We start from the raw sequence: 12377 nt of genomic DNA, 5'->3' as shown, positions 1-12377 counted from the left end.
TCTTGTTGTTGGCTCAACAGTGCGGTGTACATCTGCTTCTGCTGACTCAACATCTCTGTTGCGCCACTGAAATATAATCCTCTTCTGCCTCAACATCCTCGTTCGCTTCTGATTTATTAGCTCTTTTCCCTCTTGGAGGCATTTTAATAGTTGTAGAATTTGTTCAAAGACTTGAAAATGTAGAAGATGTGAAAAATCGTAGAACAGACAAGAGGAGCAGTAAAGACATCTGCTCTTGCTTGCAACCCGGAACTACAATAATAATAATAATAACATATGAAAATAAAAACATAACATATGAAATAAAACATATAAAAACATAACCGCTAAAAAACAAAATAAACAACAGGCCTCTCATACCCCCCAACACGCAGGCATATTATATTTTAGCAGTATTGAATGTGGTAACTGCTGTTGGGTAAACTATTCTTGAATCTAGTGGTCCTTGATTTGATGCAGCTAAAGCAATATAAATAGCTGAGGGCCACTCCAGAGTTCATCACTACGAGCAACACCTGTCTCATTACACGCATACAGTAGAAATATTGTGTCGACCCTGACCGGCCGCCGATGTTCGTGTGTTCTGTTGTGTGCAAATGGGTTTGACACTGTTGTGAAAGCTGTGCATGTATTGGTTACCACTTACTGTGTGTGTTACCGCTGTTTTCTGCAAAATTCCGCACTGTTCTGGCCAATGTGGGATGGGGGGAGGAACAGGTGCCGGAGGGTATAAGAGGGATGACAGGTGGGCGTGTTTTTTTGGTTCTGTTGGCGGGCGATGGTGAAGTTCGGGAGAGGTGTTGTTTATTCTTTCATTATTTTCTTTAGAGAGCACATGGTGCCAGTTTGGACAGCGTTTTCATTTGTCTCCATACTGTGTTCAATAAAACCACAAAAGACAAACCAGGTGTTCTCCTCCTTGTTGAGCCAGGTGCTGGCACACCGCTGGCTAGTTAACTGTCAAGTATAGGACAGGGTCAGGCCAGCTCCTCTCAACCGAGCCAGCGGTCGTCACAATATACTGTATATAATGCTCATATAAAAATACTGATTAAAACAGCTCAGAAAACATAATAACCTGTTGCACATTCTGTGTTCTGTCAGTTTCTGAAGTGGGGGAAGCTTTTGTCTGTGGGTCACAGACTTAAAAGGCCCATATTTGTCTCCCTGACAAATCTCTGCAAACCAAATTAAAGCATATTTACATATTTTGTCATCCAACTCCTGAAATGCTTTTTTTTATTATGAAGGATGTCACATTCTAGGGAGTTAAGAATGATGCTTACCTGACATGATGTAACTTATCTAAGCAGGTGACAGTCGGTTCCTATGTGCACACAATTTATCTAGTCAAAGTCAAGTCAAAGTGTTTATTGAAACCCTGTACAATGAAATTCTTACTTTGCTGTCCACATGAATGCCACACAATACAAGTGAAATATAAAGTAGATAAATAAGTAACACTAAATCTAAGGCACTTTAAATCAGGAAATGAAAGAGATATAATAAAAATATATAAAAATATAATAAGCGAATGTATGCTACATGGGAGCTGTATGTGCAATAGTCTGACAGCTAAACATGACATATTTAAGTGGGAAACATTTGGCAAGAAACTTGAAACTTGTTTAAAATGTAAGCTGGTGAAAAATGGTTAAATCAACAGTCACTATTGATAGCAGATTCAATATAAGGCTAGGGGAGCACTGCATAATATCTAACCCTGACATATATGAGAATTGAAGCTGATAAATATGTAAATCAAGCTTACCCTCAAACTACAGCAGACTATGAGGAAATATTGTAATACCCAATTTTAAAAAATGACAAAGTAATCCCACTATTTCCTGTAGAATGCAAATTTATATAGTAAGAATAATTTCCTCTTAATGTTTTTTTTTTTAACCACGGTTAATTAAAAAAACACAAACTATTGCTCAGCAAGGCTGTTGTTTATCCACATATCACCCTGTGCTCTCTGCCAAGCATGACTCTTTGACACAGTTACATTCACAAGGCATCATCAGTCTTTATTGTAGTGTGAGAACTGAGTTACAGAACTGAATTTAAAATACTGTTGCTATGAGATTTTCTTTTTTGCTTTAACAAAGAAGGTAATCATTGCAATCATCAGCTGCTTTCTTCTCACAGTTGTACAAGGCTGCAAAGAATTAATTGATAGGCCTGAAACATTCAGGTCAGGACCAAAATTGCAGTCTACTTTTTTTTTCCCATTTGGTTCTATAGATGACTTGTCTGCACTGCACTGTTCTATTAAAGTATTTAATTGATGAGGTTGGTGTAACTCTATATCAACAAGAAAATAAAAAGCAACAATGAACTGGTCTTACTAAAAAGAATGGAATTGTCAGTGGATCAAAAGCCTGATGGAGCCTTTTTCTCTGTGCCAAAAACCTCCATTGTTGTCCAAAAACATCACTGTTGCACAACAGAGTCGAATCTTTCAGAATCTGGACACATAAAACCAAAACAGTCTGCTTGGCTGATCTGCACAGCTGTTTTAGGAAATTACTTAACCTTTAAAAATAATGAAACTACATACTTGTGACCCATTTATAAAGATTTGGCCATAGGGAAGCTGGAAAGTACTAAGAGATGGACAAACTCGTTGGCTTTTGTTCTGCCCAAGGGAGTTGCTGGCATTAACCCACAAATATAAAATAATGTGAACTTTATCCTTTTAATTTTTTATACTGCTCAAATTCAACATTTTTTATACCCTAAGTTCTCACAAATAGATACAACCAGGACCTACTCAGACATACATTCAGCCTCACTACAGAAAAGACAGCAGAAGGTGAAACTTATTAAAAGAAGTTGACCTCAACTTCCTGCTGCTCTGAGCACATTAGCTGTACAGTTACTGAAAGGTTACAGTAAGTACAGATGCACCAACAGTTTAAATTGCACTGAAATTATACTGTAAGTAAATATAGATAGAAGAATCATTCTGCTCATTTTAGTGTCATGCTCACTTGAAGGCACAGCAAAAGTTTTGTTTAACGAAACCTAACATTAAGCTCCTTTGACCCAGAAATATGTGATGAGCTGCAAGAGCAAAATACAGGATAAGAGGTGAGATACTGCAGTTCCTATTCACCTGCAGATGGCATCACATAATACTTTAACACCTGTCTGCACTGCTTGAGGGAGACATCAATCTAATAGGATGCACCACCGCAGAGCACAGCCACAAATCACAGCTTCCGGAGGATGGTTTGAATAAGATGAGAGGGCGAGGGAGGGAGACGTCGCTGAGTGATTTATTCAAACAATTAGATGGAAATAGGGAATCATTTGAATATCCGCCTCATTGCCAAGAAGAACACCTCAGCTGTGCCTTAAGTGCATATGTGTACTGTAGTCGGAGGAATTTCAAGGCGCTGTAGTTTCCTTTCACTCTGGACATGTAACAGTCAACACTATCATCACTGTCCAGCGAAAACTTTGTTCTCTAGTTGCTTTTGTTTTCAGTTCTGAAACAATTAACACAGACGCTCAGTATTTTAGGAAACACAATAAATCACTTTTTTATTTTTATTTTTTGTCAAAACTTTGATAAGAAGAATGATACTGCTGTACTTTAATGTCTGTATGATTCTGGATTATTGGCACATGTAAAGCTCACTGATCAGCACCATGTGTTCCACCTGTATACAATCAGCAATATAACAGCAATGTGTTATTATTTAGAGGGCGTTACTTGCTGCAACAGTTTCTTGGCAAACAACAGCATGTCTTTCTGCTACAGGAAGTCACCCCTTACAGCATACAGTATAACTGATAAAGACATGGCGATATTTAACCAGCTTTACAGGTGCTAGTAATTAGATTTTTTAATATAATGTAGCCTTTATATAAAGGCTACATTATCTGTTCTCCCCTGCTTCCAATTTTAATGCTAAGCTTTAACTAATTGCCTTGGGGCTCTAGCTCCATACTTGGACATAGGCAAGAGAGTGTAATCAAACTTCTCATCTAACTCGGAGCTAGAAAGCAAATCAACATATTTCCAAAAATGTAAATATATATAGTAAATACGGAAATCTAGATATACCCTCTGGATCATGAAAAAAAAAAAAAAACTGAAGCTAAAAACAAGGCTGTTTTTCTAAGTTCCATAAAAGCTGGCAGATACAAGGCCAGTGACCATAAAATGAGTGTGTTGGCTTAACATCATGTTGACAGAAAAATAAGACACACTGCAACTGAAAAAATGAAAATGATGAAATATAGTCTATTTGTTTTCAACCCTAAAAACAACAAAGGAAGAAATGTGTTGCACTGATTGATTATGACAGTGTCTGTGCAACATTTTGGAAGAACATAGAAAGTCCACCCACAGCAGCTTTTATTGACCTCTCAAACATTTGGATGAAAAAAAAAAAACACTCAAGATCAAAAGGTGTAATTACAAAGGTGGCCAGTGTAGCAACAGGTAGTATGAAGTGTTTCAACATAATAGCTGAACAAGTAACCTTTTTACAGGGTCACTTCCCTGAAATGACAAACCTCCCCCAAGTGGTTTCTAGTCATGCAGAAAGTCTTATGTGCTGAGGGTTAGTGATATTTGACATTTCTGCCAGCACCTCAAAACAATGAATGTGAAATTGAATGTTGAATTGAATATGTGCTGCTTGAAAACCCTATAGGAATATATTTGAAAAAGTCTAGCAATTTGTCTTTACAGAACCACTGTCCCAGTTTCTCTGAATAATCCACCATTGTCGCTGTGCAAAAGAAAGAAAAGTCACATCAAAACTTTTGACATGGGGTCTGTGGATCATACAAAAGAAGTGTGCCCCAACAAAGTTCAATTCATTTCCACTGTATTGGGGTATGGCTCAAAATCTATTTTTACAGCACGCCAGTTTCCCAGTAATCTTATATACATTACATTCAGTGTGACCCGCCTGACTCCAGTCATAATTGCACTTTTTTTGTTTGCATGTTTTTGGTGACCAGATCTTATTTTGGAATTTGGTTAAACTGGCTTTTTAACATACAAAATAGCAGCAGAGAAAGAAATATATAAAACTGTGTAGGTAATTTTTTACAGTTTACTGTGCAGTAAGTAATTAGTGTTTCTATCCCATAGATAATATAGTAAAACAGTTTGTTTTTTTTTACTTATAGCCACACTGTCACTGTTCAAATTACAGCTCCTTTAATTGGCAAATGACTATATTTACTCTTTATATATATCCACTCTGTGAGTGGTGCAAGATTTTTTCTTAGGGTCAGCTCACGTTCCTTAAAAGCACAGTCACCGGGATGCCTAGGATTGCTGGAAAGCTTGGCATGAGCACGACCTCCTCGCTCTCACATTCCTACGACTTAGGGACTGCATCTCAGTCTGCTGGGTGCTGTGACCCAACTTGCGGATGATCCCCTCCAATGCTCAGACTGACTGGAGAGGGCACATGTCAGGGAATCCGGGGGGACTGACAGTTAGCACACATTAAGAACATAGGAGCAAGAACATGCCTGGTATGCTGAGAATAGTCTTATCAGCTGCATTGCACTATCTGTAACATGAAGGTCTTTATGTTTATTTATGATGCCTTTCTTTGTGAAGAAGCTCCTGATGAAGGCATATTTTTTTAAACCAATAAAAACTATAGATCTAATGAAATTAAAGCGTCAAAGCATGTTTTGCTATAAAGAAAACTTAATTTGACCTTCAGTAACATGATTTGTCTTATAGTATTTCAGGCTGTGTGACCCTGTTAGAGAAAAGGCTATTTCAGGACTGGCTGTGTGTTTGTGTGTATGTCCACCAGATGAGCCATTGCCCCTTTTTTTGTTATGATTCACATGTGACTTATTGTGTCTCTGCAGGCTTTCTCAGGTATCTTGTCTCTGGAAGAATCGATGCAATGTTGTTAAGTGTGCTTAACTCTGGATATGGAGGCACCAAGCCGTGACATTGATTCATCCTTGTAGAGTCCTTGTGGAGTAATGAACAAAAGCCACATCATAGCCACAAGCAGAGATCCCAGTGAGCAAATATAATACCTTTGTTAATCCTTTAGCTAAACCTGCGTCTCTCACCTCTTTCCTCAGTCCCTCGGGTCCACGGCCATAACACCATCCCAGATATCGACTTTGACATTGAGCTGGGCAACACAGCAGAAGAAGTCAATGACGACCCAGGTAAACACAACACGTCTGACAGAGACGATCAGCAGCATCCCCGCTATGGCAGGCGGCAGAGCTCAAAATATGACGAACAAGCCGCATTTCCTTTGGGTACAATGAGAACTGACAATCGACTCCTGCAGTGTTGCTGCTGAGGCAACGATATTATAGTGACCAGATGTGTTTTGATAGGCCTTTCAAAAGGCAGTGACACATGACATCTGGCCATATCCATTTAAATAATAGCTCACAGTCCAGAATGTGCTGCCAGACTTTTCCACTTTTCACATTATGTTTGCTTGACTGCTTGAATGATTAATTGGTCACTTGGAAGTACACCAGTGCTCTGCTCATAAGCTTCATATGACTCAGCGTAGATTCACTTTAAGAACAATAAGAAAATAGACTGTGTGAAGACACCGAGTTTTATGTGTCGCATTTGCTTGGCGTGATTTATTGATGCCAGTGGGATGCAAATTAAATTGCCTGATGATTTAGTTACGTGTTTATTTTGGTTCACAGATCCTCATTTGCTATGCGATGTCAAGAGAAAAGGCATTTTCATTGGCTCAGAAACTGAACTACAAAGTGTTTTTTCAGATGCCCTGTTTCAGGGAAAAAGTGATGAATGTTATTCTTATTTTAGAAACAATCTGCAGAGCAGTGCATGGATAATACCGCAACAATTTTGTCTGTGTTGTTGTTTAGGCGTCATCACTTGGCAAGAAATCATAAGTCACTGAATATTATGACTTTCTGTTGTAGCCATAATGTATGTTATTATGATGTAGGGCATGCATACAATAAGCTAAACATGATGAAGTACACTCACTCAAATACACTCACACGTTGTGATATTAGTAATTCAGGTAAATGATACATTATTTGTGATTTCTTAGCTGAATGTATTTCCTTTTGCGATTTATGTAGCTTCATTTCCTCAGTGCATCAGCTCTCTCCAGAGATCACAGCATTACAACAAACGGTTACACATTTATTGTATCATCAGAGGCAGCTTTGACAGGCCTCTTGATTCTGGTGAAGTTAGAAGTATGCAGTAGGGCTCCTGTGGAGAATTACACACAGCAGACTGAAGATTTTTTATATGTGTGTGTGTCCTTCACATTTCTGAAAAGTGTGTTTGGTTATATTCAGAGTCGGGGTATCTGAGCTGCTCCTTTGATGATGGTCTTTGTGGCTGGATCACAGACAAAGATGGAGACCTTCACTGGGAGACGACACCTGATCCTTCAGGTAATTGAAGAGCAGGGGTCAAGATTTTTCACTCACACACTCAAATCAAGAAAACTGTTTACTTTATTGTCAGTAAATGGAAAAGAGAAAAACTGTCCCCCTCTACTGATATGCACACACATCCAAACACATACAGTCAGACAGTCTAAGTGGCTGAGTTTTGTTCTGCTCAATTACAGGTCAAGATGAAAATTACTTGGGGGAAGGACTGTAGTTTGTCTTTTCTGCAGATTAGCGCTTTGCTCTACAAAGTATGCAAATGAGAAGCGGATTACGCGACCCATCGACGGTACCTGTGGCTCATATTAAATGGGAACACAACAGTGTTTTTCTTGGGATTCAGATGAGGGGGACCTGTGGTGAATTATGTTGAGTGGACTCAGTAAAGAGTGTGAAAAATAAACAGCTCAGAGTACCGGCACTGTTTAAGCAACAACTGGCTCCACTGCCAATTGGCTTAGTCCTGCAATTACTAATGTGTTTCCAGGCATTCGCACTGAGGCCAGGTTTGTGCACGCTCATTAGTGCAAGCAAAGATTTCTACCCAGTCCTGGAAAATTATTTACATTAAATCACAGCCTAAGCTCGAACTGATTAATTCCACTTAATGTTATATTTATAAATATGTGTGTGTTCACCTATATCCAACTTTTATTGTGTTAAAAAGCATGTACTGACTGACTGTTCACTTTGTTTTGTTGATAGACAGCCATTGGCAAACCCCCATGGCTCTTAAAAGATTGGCAAAGATTTAGAGAGAGAACTCATGACTTATGCAAAAAGCCTCTGTAGGCTGCAGATACTTACTGCACCCCTATGGTTAACACCATCAGCCAGACACTGATCTGCTAGATAAGCAGAATGCATCTAAATGAATCAGCTTTTACCCAGAAGCAATTTCACCTTTGAATTTTTACAACTCTATAGCTCTACTAGACACTAATTATGACTTAATAAAAGAAAATGTCTCTGGTAACTGGATATATTTTGAAGTGAAGAAACTTAAAGTGAGTTTGGTCATTTTCTATAATGATGGTGTTTTCAACAATACCCATACACATATTAAAACCAATAGTAAATTACTTCTACTTATGGTTTATGCCTGTCAGTCTCCAACCTGAATTATTTTATTAGTCTGTGCCATAGACGTCCATTGTTATTTAAATAAAAATAAAAAAAGATCAGAAACACTTAAGGGACACACAGCGCTGCAGTGGGTGACATGCTCCTTCCATATGAAACACCAAACCAACATATTTGTTAAAACCTACCTACCTAACCTACAAGGTCCCTGAGATCTTCAAGCCAGTCTCTTTTAGAGGTTCCAAGGGCCAGATATAAACGCCGGGGTGACCGCACTTTTACTGTTGCAGCCCCTAAATTGTGGAATAGTCTACAGCTACTGACCTCAGTGCTTTTAAATCATTGCTTAAATTCGGCTTGGCTTTTAATACACAGTAGGGCTTGATGCATTCCTTTTAATTTCCTTTTAATTTTTAATTTATTGAATGTATGTTAACTGTGTGTCTGTGTTATTGTGCTGTTTTATTTTTATTTGCACTGATCTTATTTACTCATTTTAGTCATTTATTGTGATTTTATTCTGCCATGTAAAGTACTTTGGTCAGCTGGATGTTGTTTTTAAAGTGCTATATAAATAAATTTGATTTGATTTAAAAATGTTGCTCCAAAAGCTTCAAAAGGCCATAACTTTTTACAGCATCTGAAGTAGCAAGACTCAAATGTGCATGTGTGAAATCTTGGTCAAAGAGTGAGGAGCTGGCAGACTGTAAACAAAGCCCTGCTTTGCTCACACGGAGATCTTGTACATGTGCAGTTGATGCTTCCTTACTTCAAATATTGTAAAAGGCTAAGGTTGTCTAGAGCTTTTGGGGCAACATTTGAACAAATATGCGGGTCTGGTGTTTCATAATGACGAAACATGTCGCCCAGTGTAGCAGTGTGATCGCTGATGTGTTTTTTGTCATTTTGAACAACAATCAAGCTCATCCAGAACTGACAGACATTATACATAAGAAGAGGCAATTCATTGTTGGTTTTAGTCTCTGATTGCTGAAAAGACTATTATTATAGGAAATGACCAGTCTTATCCTTTAAGTGGGTCTTTTTCAAATGTCGTTCCTTAGTGCAGCAGTTGGATGCCAACAATTAAATACATTGTGTTATGACAGACAGAAAGACCTGCACAGCTACTTTTAAAATGGTCAGTTGACCTAAAATAGACGTCCTGTTTTCTGGCTCCCAAATACAATATGCTTTCAAAAATTGTATTTTGAAAAACTGAGCCCCAACATGTCATTCCAGAAACAATACTACACTTACAGTACCCAGAACAATCTATACTGTAGATGTTAGCATTAGCAGTTAACATGGGCACCGTTTCTGAGAAGGAAAGCAGTTCCAAAATAGTCTCCATAGTGAGGTATATCATTTATACTAAGTCAACCAGGACATTGTTTCTGGAAAGCCAAATTGCTGTTGTAATTTTACAAATGTTAAATTGTCAACTGTTTTTCCTAACCTGCAAATATCACAAACAAAGCTCTATTCAGTACTTAGTGTGGCAGCAAGAATCTCAGACACAGACAAAAGCAGATAAAGGGCACAGTAACACACTACAGGTGGTGCCAACAGGTGCAATGAAGCCAGCAAAATCACAGCATTCATATGGTTTTTAGTGCTGGTTTTTAAAGATACAGTCCAGTTTTATGAGTTAACACAATTGTGTTACCTATTTTGACAAAGAAATTACATTATTTTTATGAAGTGACTGTAATGTTCTGTCACTTGGCTCTCCAGGTGGACGGTACCTAACAATTCCAAACGTAGGAAACAAGAGAAGTGGGCGAGGGGCACGGCTGGTCCTCCCACTCACCCCTCCCTGGAACGACGGGAATCTGTGCCTGTCATTCCGACACAAGCTGGCAGGCCACCACGTAGGCATGCTGCAAGTGTTTGTGAAGAAGGAAAAGCAGTACAGTCCAGCTGTCTGGGGAAGAACAGGTGGAAATGGCTGGAGGCACACCCAAATCACATTATGGGGCACAGGCCTGGAAAGTGTAAGTATAACAATAAACGGTATCAAAGAAGTTCACTCATGCAGCAAGGACTGATTTTGAACTTTTTCCTTTAAACAATTTTGACAATAGTGAAGAGAAATGATTGTGTCCCATTTCATATAATGAAGGGGCACAAGATGATTGGTTCTCTATGGTAGTAGCTTAGTGTGCACTGTGCTGTCCTTCACCAGGTGATCCTGAAGGGGGAGCGTGGGCGAGGCAGGAGTGGAGAGATGGCTGTGGATGACATCGCCCTGAGAAAAGGCTCCTGCACAGAGGAGTACAATCTGAGGAGACTCTGACTGACAGAACAGAGAAAGGCAGGAATAAAACAGGAGGGAATATCATCTCAAAGAGAACTGACTTTGTTGTGACACCCCCTCACTCTGCCTGGGCTCTCGCTGGTCTCCCCAACCCTCTAGCCATCCTGTGAACAAAATCCGAAACATTGTGCATCAGTGGGTTTCTCTTTCTCAGCTATCCGTGAATAAAAAGACTGCACCAAATGTCATAGGCAGATCCCAGCAGCATACCCTCATCTTCTCAGCATCTCTCTCACTCCATCACCTCGTTGTTCTGAAGCCTGCATGCACCTATTTGTCATGGAAATGTCCTCCATCGAACTCAGCCCCAGCAGCCTCCCAGCCACACCACTGAGATGCCCACATTCAATGTAATTCTCATGTAGAGAGGACCACTCCCTCACTGCTTTTCCTTGCATTAATGTTTTAAACCACAAGCCATTTGCTTGCTGTTAAAACATGCAGCCAGGGGTGTTTCTATTAGCAATATATCAGAAATTCACGTATACATTTATTTGAGGGTTAGAGACACAAGATTAAAATTGTTTGTCATAACTTCCTTCTAATCCACATTACTCCAAATCTGATGTAGACCCAAAGACCCAACTGGAGAGTTAACCTAGCCCTGCTTTTGTTGGTCTGAGTTTTGGCTGTTGTTGCCATTCTATAGCACAGTGTTGACTGAAACAGTGCTGCTTTTCTTTTGTTGTCACAGTATTCCAGAGATCTGTTTGGCAGAAGAGTGTTTCAACACCTACTATAGAACCTTTTCTACCCCGATCTTTTATTGAAGCCTCCTAAAGTTTAAACATACTGCAATCATGTTTTACAGATACTTGAAATGTGTCAATCAGAATCAATGTATGATTTTTGACGCTTGTATATCAACAGCTACTCTCTATTATACAATATGTGCTTTGTTATATTACTGTAAGTGCAGTTTCTATAAACAGTTACAGTATACCAACAACTTTTTAGGCTTTCACAAATTGTATTATTGTAAATGTAATTGTGTGTACATACTCAAAATTTATGATCCCTTTTGTTGTGTGGTTTATATGTTATATAAATTCTTATGATTATTCATTGGATTTCAAAATGGTTGGTATTTCAGCTTTTAATTAAAGAACATGTATACAGATAGAAACCTTGTGTAGTGTAAGGCTGTTTTAAGTGCACAAACCGTGTATGTTCATGTGTTATGCTATAATGCTCTGTCTGTAACTTGCACATAGTTGCATATTGTATGCTGTAGTAATGAAGGGCACAGGCTGGAATATAAGGGTTTTCTGTATGCATGTGTGCATTCACCAAATTCAAATTTATCCAGACTAATATGTAAATAAAATACATTTGGCTGATATATTATGAAACACAGTACAATTTATTTTTGTAGTAGCTGACAGCAACAGTGTTTAGAAAAAATGAAGTAAAAGTTCATTTTAAAGGTATCTTGTTGTATTTTTGACTACGAGCAGCAGTATTTTGATAATCATTGTAGGAATCATGAATCTGATTGGACAGTGGTAATCCAATCACAGAGCAGAGTCAAACTGTCCAATCAGAGGCCAGCTGAGCC

At 38.7% G+C, this 12377-nt stretch overlaps 1 protein-coding gene across 4 annotated transcripts in view; it reads left to right on the top strand.

Moving 5' to 3' along the window:
• The window catches only part of npnta (nephronectin a), a 54331-nt gene extending 42165 nt beyond the window's left edge, over positions 1-12166 (top strand). For all 4 annotated transcript variants that reach the window (XM_020602009.1, XM_020602010.1, XM_020602011.1 and 1 more), the window contains 4 exons: positions 6088-6177; positions 7318-7416; positions 10237-10496; positions 10688-12166. In XM_020602009.1, coding sequence (XP_020457665.1) covers positions 6088-6177; positions 7318-7416; positions 10237-10496; positions 10688-10798 — 560 coding nt within the window. In that variant the 3' untranslated portion in view covers positions 10799-12166. The remainder of the gene's footprint in view (positions 1-6087; positions 6178-7317; positions 7417-10236; positions 10497-10687) is intronic.
• The last annotated feature ends 211 nt before the right edge of the window (positions 12167-12377 follow it).

This window comes from Monopterus albus, unplaced genomic scaffold (assembly GCF_001952655.1).
Source record: "Monopterus albus unplaced genomic scaffold, M_albus_1.0 scaffold54.1, whole genome shotgun sequence".
Taxonomy (NCBI): domain Eukaryota; kingdom Metazoa; phylum Chordata; class Actinopteri; order Synbranchiformes; family Synbranchidae; genus Monopterus; species Monopterus albus.
Note: the sequence above shows the minus strand (reverse complement) of the source record. Positions and strands in the feature narration are given on the sequence as shown.